Source organism: Cajanus cajan, chromosome 11 (genome assembly GCF_000230855.2).
Source record: "Cajanus cajan strain Asha chromosome 11, NIPB_CcT2T_4, whole genome shotgun sequence".
In the NCBI taxonomy this organism is placed as follows: Eukaryota; Viridiplantae; Streptophyta; class Magnoliopsida; order Fabales; family Fabaceae; genus Cajanus; species Cajanus cajan.
Genome location: NC_138527.1, coordinates 31,077,128 through 31,096,970, shown reverse-complemented (window position 1 = coordinate 31,096,970; position 19,843 = coordinate 31,077,128). Strand labels below are relative to the sequence as shown.

At 27.6% G+C, this 19,843-nt stretch overlaps 2 protein-coding genes across 4 annotated transcripts; one reads left to right on the top strand and one right to left on the bottom strand.

The window, feature by feature from the left end:
- Positions 1-2,162: 2,162 nt before the first annotated feature.
- On the top strand, positions 2,163-15,410 carry LOC109801660 (carbonic anhydrase 2). Of its 2 annotated transcripts, XM_029271660.2 has the most exons (10): positions 2,166-2,442; positions 2,684-2,757; positions 7,024-7,085; positions 7,313-7,453; positions 8,815-8,863; positions 9,459-9,575; positions 9,773-9,826; positions 11,668-11,753; positions 14,734-14,839; positions 14,926-15,410. In XM_029271660.2, the coding sequence occupies exons 2-10, from the start codon at positions 2,701-2,703 to the stop codon at positions 15,088-15,090; spliced, it is 837 nt and encodes a 278-aa protein (XP_029127493.2). In that variant the 5' UTR covers positions 2,166-2,442; positions 2,684-2,700; the 3' UTR covers positions 15,091-15,410. The 2 variants fall into 2 exon arrangements, with proteins under 2 accessions (XP_082923227.1, XP_029127493.2); XM_083067101.1 differs by lacking the exon at positions 7,313-7,453 and having other exon boundaries at positions 2,163-2,442.
- A 1,046-nt stretch (positions 15,411-16,456) lies between these two features.
- Positions 16,457-19,806, bottom strand: LOC109799886 (uncharacterized protein At4g28440). 2 transcript variants are annotated; one of them, XM_020360533.3, is made up of 3 exons: positions 19,673-19,806; positions 18,867-19,099; positions 16,457-17,020 (listed from the first exon to the last, which is right to left on the bottom strand). In XM_020360533.3, the coding sequence occupies exons 2-3, from the start codon at positions 19,087-19,089 to the stop codon at positions 16,830-16,832; spliced, it is 414 nt and encodes a 137-aa protein (XP_020216122.2). In that variant the 5' UTR covers positions 19,090-19,099; positions 19,673-19,806; the 3' UTR covers positions 16,457-16,829. The 2 variants fall into 2 exon arrangements, with proteins under 2 accessions (XP_020216122.2, XP_020216123.2); XM_020360534.3 differs by having other exon boundaries at positions 19,615-19,753.
- Positions 19,807-19,843: the final 37 nt, after the last annotated feature.

Sequence of the window (19,843 nt, the reverse complement as noted above, 5' to 3'; positions counted from 1 at the left end):
ATCATTTAGGAATTCAAATTCAAATTATACAAAAGTTTAAAGTTAGATGGGTGATTTTGTACATAACATCGACTTATAAGCTAACACAATTAGCATCAATCACAAACCAATGTAAATTTTGTTAGCCTCAAAATCATCATTAATTTTGTCAATTTAGTATCTATGGTGTGATTTTTATAATGTAGTGTCGCTAATATTTTGTTTTTGTCAATGTTTTAATGTAGCGTCTAACCTTTTAACATCATGCTACTTAATGTTAAAAAAAAATTGAACACAGACACTTAGGGTGTGTTTGGTTTGACATATGGTCAACTAAACATACGTATAATTGAATGCCGTATCTGAGTTCAATCTCATTTAATCATTTTGGCTAAACTCAGGTTGCTTCCAAAGCAACACTCCTCACGCTTTTCTGTTCAACGTAAAGAACCAAAGATAATAAATTAATTTATTCTCCTTTCATGGTTTTCTTCTATATTAGTGCTTTATTTTTATTTTTTAAATTATCTTGTACTTTTTTTTTGGAATATATGTTAATTATTGTATTTGTCCTTTATATATTATATATTATTTTATTCAGTCTTTTATTTATGTACATTTGATTTTTTAATAATAAAAAATTATTAAAAATAAGCTTGACTGATAATATTAATATTAAAATATAAAATAATAACAATAATAATATTATCTGGTGTAAAAAAAACATTAATACTATTATCAATTCAAATATACCTAAAATATAATAAAAATAAACAAAATTTATATTATATCATTAAATTCCTACCCATTTTAGTAATTACACATTTGAAAGTATTTTTAATTACTATCATATAGGTTTCTATTTTAATAAAGGTATTTTTAAGTAGGTTGATCTAACATAATATGAGGCTTAAAACAAATTTTAAAGTAAAATTTTCTTAAAATTAATAATGATAAATCTGTTTCTTTAAACCTTTTTCCTCTGAAAGTGCTTCTTCTTAATAAAATAAACATTTTTTATGTGTTTGTCTAAACTTATTTTAAAAAAAAAAACAAATTTATGCTTTTTTCAAGAACTAGCTCCTATTTGTTTCTTAAAGAATTATTTAAAAAAAAATATTTATTTAGAAATACTTATTTTATGTTTAAACAAATAGATTTAATATCTTTTGATAAAAAATAAAAATATATAGATCTTGAAAAAATAATTATATTTATATACTTTTTAGAATTAAACTTTTGAAAGTGAATTCTTAAAAATATATAAAAAAAAGTTACTTTTAAGTTATGAAACCTTAAAAAATTATATAAATATTAATATAAAATATATTTTTTTATTCAGACTTAAAACAGAAATTTTGTTAAGTTTGTTTTTAGATCGATCCTACTTTTAAGATAAAAATATCCAAATATGAATCAATTTAAATTAAAATTTTTAAATAAACTTAAATTTAAAAAATTAAATTCAACTCATTTAACTTTATAACTATAATTGAAACACAATTTTTAACTTCAAACTTTGTAATGTCAAAAGTTTAACTAGCACAAAGCCAATGCTAAAATCAATTTAGCATTTGTTCTCGTTTTGTAACATTGGCTTAATGTAAAATTTTACATTGAATATTGTTATTCCATAAAACACGAAGAAAAAAAATTGACTATAGATAGAAATATAGAATCATCAAGATGACGTGGTATACGATGAATTTTTAATATACAAAACAAAGAAAATAAAATTTTGGCTTAAATCACATTCATTCTATAACTATTAAGATTAGTTTAGTGGTTAGTATAATGATTAGGTAGGATGTGATTGAAATAGTTAAAAATATAGAAACTTAAGTTCAATCCTTATTATTATCATCTTTGTAATATTTTTTATTTTTATAAAAAAAAAAAAAATCACATCCATTCTTCCATAAAGTAAAATAAAAATTACTTGAAAAAGCATACAAACAAACACCATCCATTCAAATACATTACATGACAAATTGACAACGGCGTCCAATCACATTCACAAAATATTCTTTTTCGAAGAAAGCATTTTATGCAACATTGATAGGATAGTTTTACATTCACCTCATTTTGTGGCTTGTACGACGTTATTCACTCAAATTGGGTCTGTGAATTGAGATAAGGAAGTAGTGTTCATTACAACCCCAAAGCTAACATTAACTTACCTTTCGCTTTCTTTATCCTTTTTGTCCATGCTTAACTTCAAACTCATTTTCCTTCTCTTTCTCCTCTCTTTTCGGGTCGCCATAGCCATTTGAACTTCAACATGCATCCCCACTTGTTGCTCCAATGCAACATAAACACATAACTCTAACACTTTACCATTCTTGCTCTCATTTTCTTCCCTAACAATTTCACTACCCTAGTCAAACTAACTACCCTTTTGGTTCTCTCTTTAATTTCCTACCTCATTTCCAATTAATTTGTCAAAATCTGCATAACCTGAAGGTTAGAACTTAGAACTTTCCCAATTATGTGGTTTAATATATAGTATCTTAGCTTTGGAATCGCCTTCAACGCTTCCATTTTCCAACAATGTATTTTCATCATGTCACGTAATTAACTATTAGAATTTTACTGCTTTTGGCACCCATAAGAAATAATTATTCCTATGTGGGTGATTATAATAGCAATTTGGCTAGTTATCGGAGTAATTAATTGAGATGATTGAATTGTGTGTGCGTGGCAGGGGAAGAACAAAGAGTCATGGCTGGAGCATTAAAAAAGTGCATGATGCTGTGCTGCACGAGCAAGATTGTCTCGGTACGTTATTTGTTTATCAAATCATAATTCAATTTTCAACTCTAGTACTATATCTTGCAATAGAAACAGCACGTGGAAGTGGGAAGAGATTCTTTTGTTTTTCAGTGATGATTAAATAAACATTGTCTACATTTCTTTTCCATTTCAATTTAATTAAAAGGATAACGAAAAAACAAGTATACAGTTGGAGTGAGGTTAAAGTGTAAGCTCATTTAGAGGGTAAACTTGTGATAATAAATTATTTAGATTGCTACAATTAATTTTAATTCAGTTTTGCCTTTTAAAAAGAATAAAAATATGATACCTGTGATTAGTGTTGTTGCTTCCATCACCAATATTATTATCCCTCCTACCACTATTGTTTTTAGAGGCGAAAAAAAAAAGGGTCATTTTGATTCATTTTCACTCACCAAAAACAAGTCTGAATTGGCTGACCTGCTCAATTAAAACAAATTGAAAATTTTGACTTGCCATGTTTAGAGGTGGGTTGGAAGATTTAATAGACCTAAAGTTTAAACTTTGTAAATTTTTCTGTGTCGTCTCTAAAAGTAAATATTTTTTAGAAAGAAAATTAATTGAATATATATCACAGATAAATATATTTATTTAATTATTCTTTTTGAAATCATGAATTATTTAATTGAAAATAATAGATAAAAATTAATAAATGTCGATATCTTTTATATCAATTGATGCCTTTTATGTATCCGTATTGAAACTTTTAAATTAGTACCTCTTTACAAAAAGAGTTATAACCAATCAGCATTTCTATAACTTATTTTATAACAAAAAAAGTGGTTGAGTAACTTATATATTACGTAACTGTCTTATATATTAATATGTTAATTAATATATGACGAAAATACTTATTTTCATAATCACTTTTTGTTTTTATAATTTTTTAGATCATTACACCTTTATTTATTAAAAGAAATAGAAAATTAATTTTTTAAAATAATCTTCATCAATCACTAACTAAAAACCTAGAGGAAATATGAATACACCTCAGAACCTACTTCAAGAGACACACCTACTCAAGAAGCTGTTTTTCAATAGGGATCTTCAGTTTTCCAAAATAATTTTCTTTTCTCAAATCCTAAGTTAGCCAAGATGTGTTAATGTCATACCACATTTTTATCATCTACACCTCACCATACATCTATATACATCACATCCGATCAACGTATATATAGATAACAACATCATACATATATATAAAATACATGTGTTCATCATCATCCAACACCATACAAACATCTACATATGTCATATCCAATCAACGTACATAGAACTACAATCTTCATACTTCATACAACATGCAATAAAAATCATACATCTACTATTGTTTACCAAATTCACACATCATACAACATATATCAATATACAACTTATCAAAATTAATTATCATACAATAACAACTTTCACATAAAATATCACATAGAGAGTTATACTACTTGTATCAAACTCATCCTTATCTCATATGAAAGATAAAAAGATTATTTCCAACTCTTATGAAGACCTCAAGTTCTAATTTCACCATCTATTATACTAAAAATTATATAAATCGCAACATTTTTTTTACTAATATTGACAGTTTGACCTTCGCTCACTAAAAAGGTCATTTAGACCTCCTTTTTTTTAAATGATTTTGAAGTTATTGGAAAGTTAACATCTAGGGCTACAATTTTTATGAACACAACAAAGTTAATTTGATAGGCACTAATCTTCTCAATCCTTTCAAAACCACTAAGTGGATTCCTCTAAAAAACATCGGTGATTCTCATCTTCAATTTCACTCAATTATTTCAAAATCCCTCAGTGTTTCCTTCCAAAGACACCTTTAATTCTCATATTCAATTATGCTCAACCATTTCATGATAGAGACCATCTCTGTTTTTCATAATTTTAGGATTTTCAAACCTCTCTATTTCATCTCAAGTTTCTTATACAAGCTCCAAACTCAAATCTAAACCATAAAAACTCATCTAAACAATAAGAATATGTTAATTCCAACAACAAAATAATTCATAACAAGAATTTGGGTATATAATCAAGACTTTTCCCCAAAAACTCCAAATACCTCAAAAATCTCCAAGAAACTAAGAACACCAAGTCTCTCCTTGCAAACCAAATTGACATTCAAACAATTATGCATCAAATGAGCATTCATACTACACATGCAACATGAAAATTCACAAATCATTCACCAAGATCAAGTCCTAATAACTCCCCTTACCTATTGATGATTCGAGAAAAAAAAAGAAGAAGCAGATAACAAGCTCTATATCGCTTTAACTTAGGGACTCTTGGTTCCGGGAGTTCGAATTAACCCACACCAACTAAGTTGGACCAGCTACAAGAAGTGAGGAAGAAAGGGTTTGAGTAAAGAAAATGAAGGAAGATTCTAGAGAAACTCTCTTATCTTTCTCCAAAGATTTATGAAAATAAAGTTGTGAGTCTCTTTCAAGAAAACACATATAAACCATTTCTAAAGCTAAGCCAACTTAATTAACAACAACCTTCTCCTAAACCACATCACTTAAAACAAACACATTAAATATGAGTGTTACAAAATTAATTAAAATAATTTGTTAATACATTTTTTATTCAACATCAGATTGTTTTTAGAATGAAATTGAATTTCGATTTCTTAAACATATATAATCTCAAGTTCAAGTTTTATAAATAAATAATAATAATTAAAAAAACATTTCACTAAAAAGATCGACTATATTTATTAACAGAGAATCTTTATTAACCAAGTGGGTGAATAATTCATACAATAATATTGTTTAAAAATGCAACTTTTATTCTATACTCTGGTGAACATAAAAGGAAAAAGAAAGTAACGGGGCAGAGAGAAACTAAAAAATGATAATGAGAAAAGGATACCCATGCAATTTTAAGTCTCTACGTATATGCCAAAAAAAAACAGTCGGGTAGGAGAGCTGGCTTTTTCTAACTTTCCTCTTATGCCATTTTTGGACCACTTTCAATGGAGTCAGCATAGCCACTCTATCTTTATGTCAACGTGAGAAATTAAAGTGAAAAAAAAAAAAAAAAAACAGAGAAATGGTCTTTTTATACTAAAGTAAAAACTAAAGAAAGTAACCTTATCAGGCCTTAGCCTTTATTATTCTATTTATTTAATCTATCATTTTTATTTTTTAAATTAAATTTTAATATTTCAAAATATCAATAATTAAAAATAATTGTACGTCACGTTATAAATTATCTTTTTAAAAATTTGAACTATAATTTAAATGATTAATAATATTTATTTATTTGGTAAAAAATATTTATTTATTAAATTCTTTAATTATAATACATTTATATATTCAAAAATATTTATTTATTAAAAAACTTAATCATATAAAATATTAATTTGTCTTGTATATTACACAAACTAAAATATTAGTTAATATTATATTATAAATCTCAAATTCTTTATATAAAAAAAACAGTTATTTATTTAAGAAAATCTCATTTTATTTTTTACCAAATTAGTAAAAAAGAACTTCACATTTTCCCTTTTCTTCCTCCATTTTTTATTACTTTATTTTCATACATATTTTTTTATCTTTCAATTTCTTTTTCAAATCAAATAAAATGTTTATCATAACTTGATAAGTTGTTTTAACATTTATATTTCATAATTAAGGATTCATCCGAATACTCTCTTAGACGTAGACATATAGTCACAATTGAAAGTAGTTCTAAAATGGGTAATTAAGATTTTACACTAGGTAAAAAAAAAATAAAAAAATAAAATTATTTTTGTGTTGTTGGCAATTAATTAGACCCGTGTTGAGTGGCGAACCAAACGTGAGTCCTAACTCCTAATTCCCCTCTTGCTTATAAGCTCAACAGTGATAGCATATCATATCACAAAACACAAACACAAACACAAACACAAACACTTCCTTATCTTCCTCCAAATCTCAGCAGTACCATCCGCACGGAAAGCACAAAAGGTACATACGCATTTCATGTCTTCCTTTCTTCGATCGTCCACGAGATTCAGATCACGAAATCTACAATTCACGTCTAACTCATTAATTAATTATTAATTAATCTCATTATTTGTGTCATGATCAATCCTTGACCAGTTAATAGTTATTGGATTATTAATCGATTACGATTTCCGATATATTGTGCGGAAGAAATCGGTTCATGCGTTGTTTTGATGTTAATTTGTATATAACTGAAGCAATCGATTAATCCGTTACTCTTTTTCTTTTTTTGTGTTCATCGGAACCAAAACAGAAGGAAGAGATGGCAGGAGAATCGTACGAGGAAGCCATAGCAAGTCTGAGCAAGCTTCTCAGGTAATTAAAAAAAAACATTAAAAGTGTCCTTTTCTGGCATTTCGCTCAGTTTCGTATTTCCTATGATAAATTCACGACCACGTAGATAGAGCGTTTCAGGAGGAGGTAGGTGTGGTGTGGTTTGATCCTTCGTTCTTCTCGTGTGGGGCCCACGCCACCTCGTACGCGTGTCGTTTCGGTTTCTGTGCGATGTAATGTAACGGTTTCCGTTATTTTTTTTTGGGTAGTGAGAAAGCTGACCTCGGTGGCGTCGCCGCCGCGAAGATCAAGGAGCTGACGGCGGAGCTTGATGCCGCCAGTTCGAAGCCGGTTAACCCGGAGGAGAGGATCAAAACCGGGTTCATCCACTTCAAGACTGAGAAATTTGAGTACGTCATTCATTTGTCATATACCGATAGAATTAAGAACCTTCTCAATTGGAATTTGCTGATTTATGAACAGTTTATTCTCAGTACACCGACCAAAATTAATCATAATCTTACTCTCATAATAATAAATATCTTAATATAACAAAGAAGAAAAGACAGACTAGTAGATTTATATAATCTTTCAATTATCATATATGAGTTTGTCAATTTTTATGATGAGTAACTAAAAAGTTATATTAATGTTAATTTTTTAATTAATTAAATTCATAACAATTTATAATAATAATAATTGGATAATGGTATAAGCGAATTGGATTTTTGTCCTCTAAACTTGAGACGAATAAAATAAGATAAATCTTGCAAGAAATTTAATTGTTAATATTTCAATATATTCATATTTTATATTTTATTTCAAACATACGTTTATTATTGTAAATCTTTTAATATCAAGCTTGATTTCAATGGATAAAAAGAAATATTTTGTTATATATGCATATATACATGATATATCGATTATTACAGTAGTTTTTTAAATTAATAATTGCAATTACTTACTTTCATTTGTTCTTTAAAATGAGAAACAATTAAATCCAAAATATTAATGCATTTTTAATTGTCAGTATATTCTAATTAAATTTTATTATTAACGTATTATTAAATAAAAATCTCAAAGTATCTTATAAAATATTTTTAAAATTTTAAATAAAAATAATGGGAAGAAATAAATAAAGAATTAAAATAATAAATAGTTTTCTTATAATATTAATAGCTAATATATATTTTTAATTTTTTATTAATACAAGACATATTAATTTAAGAGTTAATCACCTATACATTGTCAGTGTAAAGTTGTTTTACACTGGCACCCAATTATATATTTTAATAGTGTCACATCAATTACTTATTTAATAAAATAAAAATAAAATAAAATCATTTAAAAGATATGATTAGTTATTGGTATAAAAAAACTTTACGCTCAGTGAATGGGTGATTCACTCTTAATTTAAACGCTACTATTTTTTTTTCTCCTTTTCCGTCACATAACCTCGAAATAAAATGGAAAGCGGGATAGACAGTGGCACTTTATGTTTACAATATTAAGTGGCAACGTAAGCAGATGTTTCATCAACGATCAACCACAGATAAATGGAAACCATGAGATGGCCAATGTCAAAAGATGTTTTGTTTTTGGTGCAAAAAGGGCACTTTATTTTTGGTATCGAGTTTGATCCTTCTTTGTCTTAGCGAAAATTAAGGCCAGCTGGTTTTCAATGATGCATATTCTAGTTTTACTTTTGAATCTAACTCGAAATTACTGTTTCACTGAGATTGGTTGGATGCTTAATTTGTATTCTTTTCAGGAAAAATCCTGATCTATATGGCGAACTTGCCAAAGGCCAGAGCCCAAAGGTCAGCCATGTTATTTCCATTTCTTAATCCCTAATTGCTCTGAGTTTGAGCACCTGCACCTTTTGGGAACATTAACTATGGTGAAATCGAACTTGGTTTCAACTATAACAAGATCAAAACAGACAAATAAAATTAAATTTGAAATGGACACTTAATAAATGGAATCATCTTTTTTCCTACTTTTGTACCACATAAGCATGTATTAACAATTATAAGTCAACTATGTATATCTACTGGTTATACACGGCATATATAAAATTGGTCCTAACTTCAATATCCATTTAGGACTTTTGATTCATTACAATTTTATATTATTTGAATCTTTAAGCATTGACCTTAATGTTTTTCATTAAATTATAAAGTCAAATTTATCTTAATAAATTTGAAAAAATGTGACGAAATTTTCTTTAACACTTTTTTTCTTATTGATGCTCTCTCTAACATTAGTTGAACTTTGGTGAGTTTTATCACAAAATTTATAATTTTTAATAAATTTTAATTAAAAAGATAATATCAAAGAGAAAGTGGTTAACATTCTTTATAAATTTATGTTGCCACTGATCAATCATATAGCATTCTTATGGCACACATGCAGTTTATGGTATTTGCATGCTCAGACTCGAGAGTTTGCCCATCCCATGTTCTGGATTTCCAACCGGGTGAAGCCTTCATGGTCCGAAACATCGCCAACATGGTTCCACCATATGAAAAGGTTTAATTCTGTTCCCACAATGTTGGACTATGTAGCACAATTAAACGTGGGAATTGAAAATACAAGATATTGTATATCATAAACATAACCTGTCAAATTGGTCGTCCAAACTTATCTTCAATAACATTCAAGGACTAATTTAAAGAATTTATTCTTGAAATTAATACAAAAGTTTGACCTGCTTTGTGTTATTGTAGACGAAGTATTCAGGAACAGGGGCAGCCATTGAATATGCAGTGTTGCATTTAAAGGTGATTGTTTCTCATGCTGTGTTCCTCTCTTTTCTTTATGACATAATTATCTTATAGTGCTCTAATAATAATGGTGGGTCATGTGGAAAAGGAAGAAAGTTTGGTGTGGTAGGCTATTTGTTATGTTGCATCATTGTTTGTTGGGATCCACACGCATCTCAAGTTGCATATGTTCTATTTCATCAAAACAATAGTATTAAATTATGAAAATAGTCCTTGAAGACCTTAATAGTGTGTTTGGATGAGAAATTTTACAAATTCAAGAAATTTTAAATTCTTGGTATTTGAATTACTTTGATTTCAATTTCTATCATTCTTAAAATATTTTGTTTGGATGAGTCAATTTAAATTTTTTAAATTTTAAATTGTTAGGTTGAATATGATAATTTTATTCTATCATAGTAAAATTGATTTTAAAAATATATTTATATGTTGAGATTTTTAAATTAAATTCTATAAAAATAAATATTAATCCATTTTTAAATATTTAATAATTTTAAAAATTAATATTAGATAATGTTTAACAATTTTAAAAATATTTTTGAATATCCAAAATAATTAAAAGAATGAAAAAATAAGATAAAATATATAACTGAAATAAGAAAAACAAATATGAGGAATTTCAAATTCTCCAATTTTTGGGAAAATTTGAAATTCTACTATTTTAAAGAATTTCACAAATGCTTGAATTTCAAATTCTTTGTAAATTCCTCGTCCAAACAAAGAATTTCACTTCAAGGAATTTGAAATTCTTCAAATAAATGAATTACTCTATATAAATTCCTCATCCAAACACACCATAAGGAATCTTTGAATTGGTCCACATATTGCTAAGCAAAGAATGATCAAACATTCAGATATATATTGAAATAGTGGTAGTCAAATTCATAAATCATAACCCAACATCTAGTCCCCTATCCACCTCACCTTCCCACTATGATTTATTAGGAATATAATTATGTACTCACTCGTTTATGTATCCTACATTCTTGGTAGATAAATATTGGTACGAAAGAAAAGTTTTATTTACATATAAATATTGAATTCATTGCATGTTTCGCCAATATTCAACACTTACTTTGTTTTATAATTTTTTTTTTGGTGTTTAATGAATATAAAATGTTGTGTAAGGGTATATAAAATTATTTGAATTAGAGTAAGAATAAAAAATAAATGAATATAAATATTTTTTGTTTCATGTTTTTTATAAGCATTTTCTGCTAGAGCAATTGTGGGACACGTGAAATTTCTACATTTCAACTGTTCTTATAGAAGAAAAGAAAGTTAGTGTGTTTGGTACATCAACTAAAATTTGCTAAAATGTTTTTTTATTGAAAAAATAAGTTCTTCATACATTTGAAAATTTGAAGTTTGTTTTACAAAAATATTTTTTCCTTAAAAAAAAGTTATCTCCAAAATTTTCAACATCTTTTTTCCTTTTCAACTTCATACATACCTTTTACATACTTACTATGTAATAACTATTTTTTTAGTTATATTCAGAAAAGATAATAAATATCTTAAAATTTCGTTTAAGCAAATTTATTCAAATAAAACTAATTTGGATTATAATTGATTATCATGAATTGTACATATAATCAATCATTAAAATAATGTAATTTTTGCATCTTTACATGCATGCTCTGAATATGAATGCTAGCATCTCATTTAAAATTGACCTATTTTAGTTTGTGGCTTGATGAATATGGAACACATGTAGTGTGGTGGCCCATGTGGTGTTAGCATATATAGATGAACGGAAACGTCTTTCTCTAAACCGGAATAGTTTTCTTTTTCTTTTTCTTTGGAGATTATAATGGGAATTATAACATAAATTGCAGGTGGAGAATATTGTAGTCATTGGCCACAGTTGCTGTGGAGGTATAAAGGGACTCATGTCTATCCCAGATGATGGGACAACTGCAAGGCAAGTCTTATACGTTGCTATTCCTTTAGAATACATACAGCATTTTTAATGGAACACTTTAATTCATGGTTTTTCTCTCACTTTTAAGAAGAAGAAAAATAAACACATCACCTATCATCCTAATTATAAGAAATATCATTAATTTGCAAAGTTACTATACTTAAATATTTTTTATACCTTTCATTTATGGTGTTTGGTAGATAGGAAAATAATAGGTGAGAAATAAAGAGGAGAGAAATAGAAAAGAAAGAAATAGGTGAGTGAAAATAGATAAGAAATAAAGTGTAAATTTGATTGTATGGTTGACGAGAAATAGGTAAATAATATTATGAATGTTTAGTAAGATAAAAAAAATGAGAAATAAAATAGACTTAAATATATTTTTAATCTCTCAAATTTATGATATATTTATTTTTAATTCCTCAAATTTAAAACTATGTTTTTAGTTTTATAATTTTTAAATATCTTATTTTAGTCCCTCAATCCACCAATAATATATTTGAAAGTGACAATTTGAGACAATGATATGAATTTAATATAATTTTTCACTAATAAGGATAATAATAAGTAGATTTTCTGTGATAATATTTTTTATAACAAAATTTGAATATAAAAACTAAAATAAGGTTTTTTGAAATTATAAGAATTAAAAAGACTAATTATAAATTTGAAGGACTAAAAATAAATTTACCTTAAACTTAAAGGACTAAAAATATATTTAAGATAAATATATATATATATATATATATATATATATATATAAAGCGAATAGAGAAATAAAAAAATAAATAATAGGGTAAAAAAATATTTTAAATTAATTTTTTATTAATTAATTCTTATTTTAATCATTTAAATAAAAAATTACATAACTAAAAAATAATATTTTAAATAAAATAATTAATTAATTAAAAATAAGTAAATAATTTTAAAGTAATTTTTTTAGATTAAAAATTAATTAAAATAACCAATTTAATAAAGTTAATAAAATAAACATTTAAAATAAATAAATAAAATTCTAAACTCTCATTTGAGTAAACAAAAATTTATTCGAGTGAAAGTTTACTTTTTCTAAAGAAACCGTATTCGAATAAAGAACATTTATTCGATTAAATAACCTTTTTACGTTTTCTTTTGAAAACATAATTGAATAAAATATTTATTTATTTGATTCATTAAATTTTTAATTGAGTATTAGTAACATGTTATTCGAATATGAGTTATAGTTTATTCAAATATCAATAAAATTTAAACGTATTATTTGAATGTGGAAAATATTTATTTGAATAAGATATTTTAAGTGTGTACTATTCCTTTTAGGCATATTTGTGAAGAAATAAAAAGATGTGAAATTCACCTTTTTTATTTCTTTGCTAATAAATTTCGTTTGCATCAAACAACTTTTAATTTTTATTTCTCATCAATTTCTCACCTCTTTATGTCATTTTTCTCTCTCGATGTTTTAATATTCTAAACGAAGTGTTATTGTTGTCATTATTTTATATATATTCACATTATAACTAACCTTAAATATAATAATTACTTAAAATAAAAAGTATATTTAGAAAAAAATTTAAATTTTTGATAAAATTTACTAAAAGTAATTATATTAATTATTTTCTTTAATTTTAATAAATTTTTTTATATTACTTATAATTAGCATCGGAGTTAATAATTTATGACATAGTTGATTATGCTATTTAAAGACTTAAAATGTGTTTGGGTATATGATTTAAAGTAGATTAGAAGAGAAGAGGGATGATTGATAGAGAATTGAAAAAAGTTAAATTATTTAAGGAGAATGATTTGTGAGAATTTGAGAATAAATAGAAATAAGTTCCATGGAGGAAAAAAAAATGCTTTAAAAAGAGAGAATTTACTAAGAATTTGAAAAAAAGATAAAATTTTATACATTACTTTTTTTTCTCATTCTACTAAATAATAATTAGATATAATAAAAATATAATTTCAAATTACTAATTTCTCTCTATTTCTTATCTAAATCTACTATTTTGAACCTCTATAAATTTCATTCTATTTCTTATCAAATACTCTTATCTATTTACTCTTATTTCCTTTAATTTCTCTCCCTCTCCCAAACAAAGCATTGAAAAAAAACTGACCATAATCCAGTATATGCTGTCATGGAACATCTCATTTAATTGCACTTCGTAAGTCTTCACTTTTTTTTTTTTTTTTTTTTTTTAACTCTTACGTCCTCTAAATGCAATAGAAGAGATTTGGGTGAGAGGAGCGAAAAAGAATTAGTATAGTTGCGCTTCTATTTTAAATTATGTAAATATCTTAAGAATAATTAATAAACGTATTTATAATAACTACTTTAAAAAAAATTTACTATGTACTTTGGTGTATTTTTAAAAAAATAAAAGTGAACGGTTAATAATAATTTTTTTATTAAATATAATTTATAATGATAATTTTTTGAAAAAATGTAGAAAGAGAAAAATAGTTTGAGAGGTGATTATCGTATAATCACCTCTCTTACTATTTAAAATTTTACTTATTTTCTACTCTCTTTTTCTTTTTATTGAATTCACATTTTTCTTTTGAAAATCTTTTATCTTTCAAATAAATCATTAGTAGTTAGTAGATGCCAGTACAAATCCAGAAAATCCACCTTTTAGAAATGTTGCTTTGGGCATATACCAAGAACGAATTATATAGCCTTTTTGTCCACCATATTAATATAGTGAAAGATTTATTATTTTACTGCTCCCTTGCCTTTCCATGTCAAATCACAATGTACCATTCATGGCTAAGGAGAAGAAGATTATTATACGAATCATTCCCTTTTTCAATAATTTTTAAGTACGACTTGTCTCTAACTAGTCATTGGATACGAGATTCCCCTGACGAATATGTTATACTACTATTACACAGTGATTTTCATGAATTTAACTGTTCTTGGTACTTAGCCATGGTGACAAGAGAAAAGTAACGAGCATAATCATTTATTACACAGTGAATTCATAGAGCAATGGGTCCAAATATGTACCCCAGCAAAGTCCAAGGTTAAAGCAGAAACAGGTGACTTAAGTTTCACAGAGCAGTGTACTAACTGTGAGAAGGTATCATATATATTTTTGTGCTACATTTTACAAATTGTAATACCCTTTAGTTGTAATTAAGATTTTGGTTCCTTACTCAAATGCAGGAAGCTGTGAATGTATCACTTGGAAACCTATTAACATATCCATTTGTTAGAGAGGGGGTTGTGAAGAAAACTCTCGCTCTCAAAGGAGCACATTACGATTTCGTTAAAGGCACTTTTGAGCTGTGGGATTTGAACTTCAAGCTTTTCCCCACTTTATCCGTTTAAGATATCTCCGCCACCATCGTACATGATGTACACTTTGAATTTCAATATTTTTACGGCATTGGATAGTATAATTATCTTTGTTTCATGCTTTATTTAAAAAGGATCGTGGACACCACACCACATTTTAAATAAACATGGATAGAACAATAGTTTTACATTTTGTTACTCAGAATTATGGGACTACTTTTTGTCTATGGTACAAATTACACAAAAGACTGACATATTCCTCTTGTCTATACTTTTAAGAGTACCATTCTCATTTCTTTATGTATACTGTGATTTTATTTATATCAATGAATTGATGCTCACAACTTAGCTTAGTTATGCCTTCCTATTTTTATTTTCTGTTCTGAACTTGACTGCCAATTCATTTTAGAAGATAAAACAAATAGTATCAAAGTATTAATATAAAATTAAATTACATGTATAATAAATTATGAATGTACATTAAAATATTATCGGTTAATTTTTTATTATTAATTATTAATGTTTACTATTTTATTTTATTTTATTTACATTAAAAAGTCAATTTCATTATTTATTTATTATGCCGTGAATGAGGGAGTCCGAAGTTAATGGAGGACAATTGAAAAAAACATATTGAGGTGATTTGAGGCAATACGAAAAGTCCTTTGTGCCTGTGGTGGCTCACTTTCGCATACAGAAAAGGTAAAAGTAACATTGGACATTCATTGACTAAACCTACGTTCACGTTTGATGCAATGCAACTACGAAAGTCCATTCTTCATTCAAACCAGAATATAACCATTATATGCTAGTTAGTAGTTATTATTTTTTATCAACTGAACCCTGCGAATTTCAAATGAAATTGTAAAATCAAGTCTTTGAGCATGATAACCCGTTTCAAAATGGCAACGTAGGAATATTGAAGCCGATCTCAATTGTAACAAAGAAATAAACACATCAATTAAACGGTACCCATAGTGAACTATTTGAGTATTACTAGATGTCTAATACTTGTTCACATGTGCACCAGATGATGCAAGATATTCTAAAATTACCTTATACAAACTTTATTTATTTCTAGAAGTTACATTTAAAAAAAAATGTAATTTTAATCTTTTATTACTAAACTAAAAACAGATTTTTAAAGACTGAAAATGAAATATAATTTTACAACCAAAATTCGGTACTTTCACATGAGAGCATATTCAAGCCTAAACATAGTAACTAAGATTCTTCGTTATTATGAACTATTTCCTTACCATTTGCAACAGCAGTTTAAAATTTTCTGAGTTAATTGATGTTGAAATCAATCTAGGTTTTGATTTTCACACATATCTTCCGTGACATACTTCTTAGCACAAGGATTGAGAGGCAAGCAGGACGTAGATCGCGATAAAGATTCAGACTAAACAAGTGATTTCATCCAATTCAAATATAAACACTCACCTGCCATATATAATATTCTGATGCACATAATCCGAAGTATTGATAGATAGCATAACAAAAAGCGTGATCTGGAAGCCAATATCCATTTTCTTCTTGCACTTACAGCCACCATCTATTCAGTGGTTGAAGCTGCAAGATCCAGAGTCTATTGCAACTGTAAGAACTAAGAAGAACCTGTTGGTACCATTGGCTTCTCAAATCTCTATTCCTAAACTAAGGTGACCTGTGATGAGCATGATGAGATGTCCAATAAGCAAAAATAAAGGTAGATTTCTTTGCTGAATTTGCTTTTATTCTCATTAGAAATTCCAGGATGTCCCAATAAGTCATTCCACAACAACATTCACGAGTTCGTACTCAATGAGAGACAAGTTATTATCTTCCTTCACATTGAAACTAGCAGGTTCTGTCACTTCCACACGGCCCCACTTGTCCACAGCAAGCCTCATTGATCCTTTGAACATGTCAATTTTGGCATTACGCAGGATCACAGTAGCACCCTCTTTCATCAAATCCACTGAACACAAGAAAAATTGGAACCACATAAAAGTGTTCAAAATATATCAGTGCTTTCAGCAATACCTCGTAACATAAGATGCTGTGCCAGGCAAAGTAACAAAACTCATTCACGGGCAACATGACACAACGATGACATAAAACATCTCATCATAAGCAAACCAACATTTTAAATCATATTTGAAGTATTTGTTCACATACAATTTAATTTTAAAATTCTGCACAAAAAATATTTTCAAAATTGTTCAACAAATTCAAACATGGAATTTCATTTAAACTTTTATGTTGAATAACACTTGCTAAGTACTAGACTTGAAACCCGTGTTCTTTTTATCACAATATTACAAAAAAAATATTATACATTTTCTATTATCTACATACTATTTTATATTTCAAAAATTGTGTATAATTTTTTCCATTATAATTATATTTTATTTATATGATAATATTGATAATCTATAGTATATATAAACAATTTATTTTTATGCTAATATTTACATCAATTCAGCCAAAAAGACAGCAATATGTCACCCAAGTACATAAAGTAGCAGCCTGATCTATAGTTAGTTGGATTCAACAAACTAAAGACTGGTTTATTCACACAAAGTAGCAGCAAACATCCTCTTGATCAACATTCTAGATTATTTGGCATGAGGAATATTAACTATTACAAAGGACATTTTATGATATTCATCTTATTTATAATTACAATACCTAATTGCTTACCAATTCTCCATATACAAATAATAGGATAAAAAAATCGAGACTCTTAACTGAACCGAAAACATCAATCATAGAAGGCCCTGAATCACCTAGATTAAATTAATGAACTGATGTGATGTGATTCTCACACTTGAATCACAAGATTTAGACTGTTCCGAATTTGAATTTTTCTTTGGGTGTTTTCCATTGTGTTGCAGCAGCCCTGAATCATACACACAAACTAAACAGGAAAATGCGTAGTTTTACCAGAATTTTGCACTTCTTTGATCAAAACCCGTGTACGTTACATAGAGATCTTTTAAAGTTATCAAATGCTTCCAGACAGGAACTTTAAGCATTTTTAATCCGGTGACCACAAACTGGTTCAGATATGATAAACACAAATAGGAAAAGACATTACCGACTTTATTTTCTATAGAAACTTGACAAAAAAAGTTTATACAGTTCATGACATTAGTGCTAGAAAATGCTAATGGACACATTAATTAGGATCTGTTAGGACAGAAAACCAGAAAAATACAACATCAATTGCACACGTTCACCTCATATAAGATAAGTTATTTTGATCATTTAGTGATAAAACCAACTATGAAGCTATGATTAATGTAAAACTTCATATAGTAATAACGGTATCAATGATTGATAGCACATTAATGTTGTATTTAGGTTAAAGTTATTTCTGCAAGCATTTTCATTAATTGAATAGGCATGTAATTTTATAGTATTTGAAAAAAAAAAATTACCAATGTTCAACACAATTCATCATGGAAAGTAGTTATGGTTCACAACATTTACCCCAAACAGTAATTACAGATGTCCATGAAAAAGATGAAATTGGCAAAATAAAACACTTGATGCAGTACCATGGACAGAAGAAAGACCAGAAGTAACAGGCGTCAGAACAGAAACAACAGATACCCAGTCCCCACAGAATGGACAGAACACTTGACACATGACATGTGAATACTCCATGCAAAATAACCAAAGAACGCCCCTTCCCCCAGCCAAAGAAAAGACAACCAACAAAAATTTAACAAATAACAAAATGATGACAATAACAATACCATAATACAGTAAGGAAAACTTGTATAAGGGCAGGTTTGCAAAATCAATAACATACATACCTTGATCATTTCTGGCAGTGAATATGATCATTCCAGTCTCATCACCAACCAAACATTCAGCAATTCGCATTTGGCGAGATTGAGGACCATCGGGACGACCCTTCTGCATCACCATCTTAGCATTGACCACCTTCACAGTTAAAGTGTGTCCACTGGTTCCCGGGCGAAGCTGATCAACCTTGGTGAACACTGGCTTCCTCAATCCTGGTTTTGAATCTGCCATTTTTCAAATCCTACAAAATCCACAAGAATTTCCACTGAGAAAACATAAAAATTGCACCAGTGCACACTATGCCTATCTTGTAAGATCTCAATATGTATCTCAAAATCAAATGTTTTCACTGTTTCCTTGTACAAAGATTTTGAATATGAAATGCTAGCTTGTTCATCTTTTTCAGACAAAGGAAAAACCTAATTAGATAATGTGAACTAAAATAGAAGTAAGCAAAAATTCAGCAGAGCCTGTAATCAACCAAACCCCAGCTTAAAGGGATAACAAAGTTTTGAACTTTTCCATATCCCAAGGTCAAATAGTGATAACAATGTCTTGTTAGTTACAAATTACAAGGATAAACAATAAGATCCAAACTCATACCAATTTCCCAATTCCATCAAACATACTGAAGAGAATTCAAAAAAAAAAAAAAAAAAAACCTACAAAAAATAAAGAAACTCAAAAGTAAAAAAAATGAACTTTATTCACATGAAAAAGCCGATACGAATATGGAATTAAAAAAAAAAAAAACACCTTGAAAAAAGGGTGGAAGAGAATAGAGAGAAAAGCGAAAAGGAGATTGGAATGCGACCTGGAAATTGGTTTGAGGAAGAAAGGGATCCGAAATTGAAAGTGAAATTGAGACAGAAGCAGGTCGGATTTTAATCACTACTGTTCACGGGTTTTAGTCTCGATTCAACGCCTTGTGGACAATAAATAAATTATAGTTTTATTTTTAATATTTATTTGTGAAAAATGAGTT

Excerpts from the sequence above, each read along its gene's own strand:
- LOC109799886 (XM_020360533.3), bottom strand. The coding sequence starts at position 19,089 with ATGGCAGATTCAAAACCAGGATTGAGGAAGCCAGTGTTCACCAAGGTT. Across the intron at positions 17,021-18,866 it reads CACTGCCAGAAATGATCAAG|TGGATTTGATGAAAGAGGGT; the intron begins GTATGTATGTTA and ends TCTTGTGTTCAG.
- LOC109801660 (XM_029271660.2), top strand. The coding sequence starts at position 2,701 with ATGGCTGGAGCATTAAAAAAGTGCATGATGCTGTGCTGCACGAGCAAG. Across the intron at positions 8,864-9,458 it reads CCAAAGGCCAGAGCCCAAAG|TTTATGGTATTTGCATGCTC; the intron begins GTCAGCCATGTT and ends GCACACATGCAG. Across the intron at positions 14,840-14,925 it reads AGTGTACTAACTGTGAGAAG|GAAGCTGTGAATGTATCACT; the intron begins GTATCATATATA and ends ACTCAAATGCAG.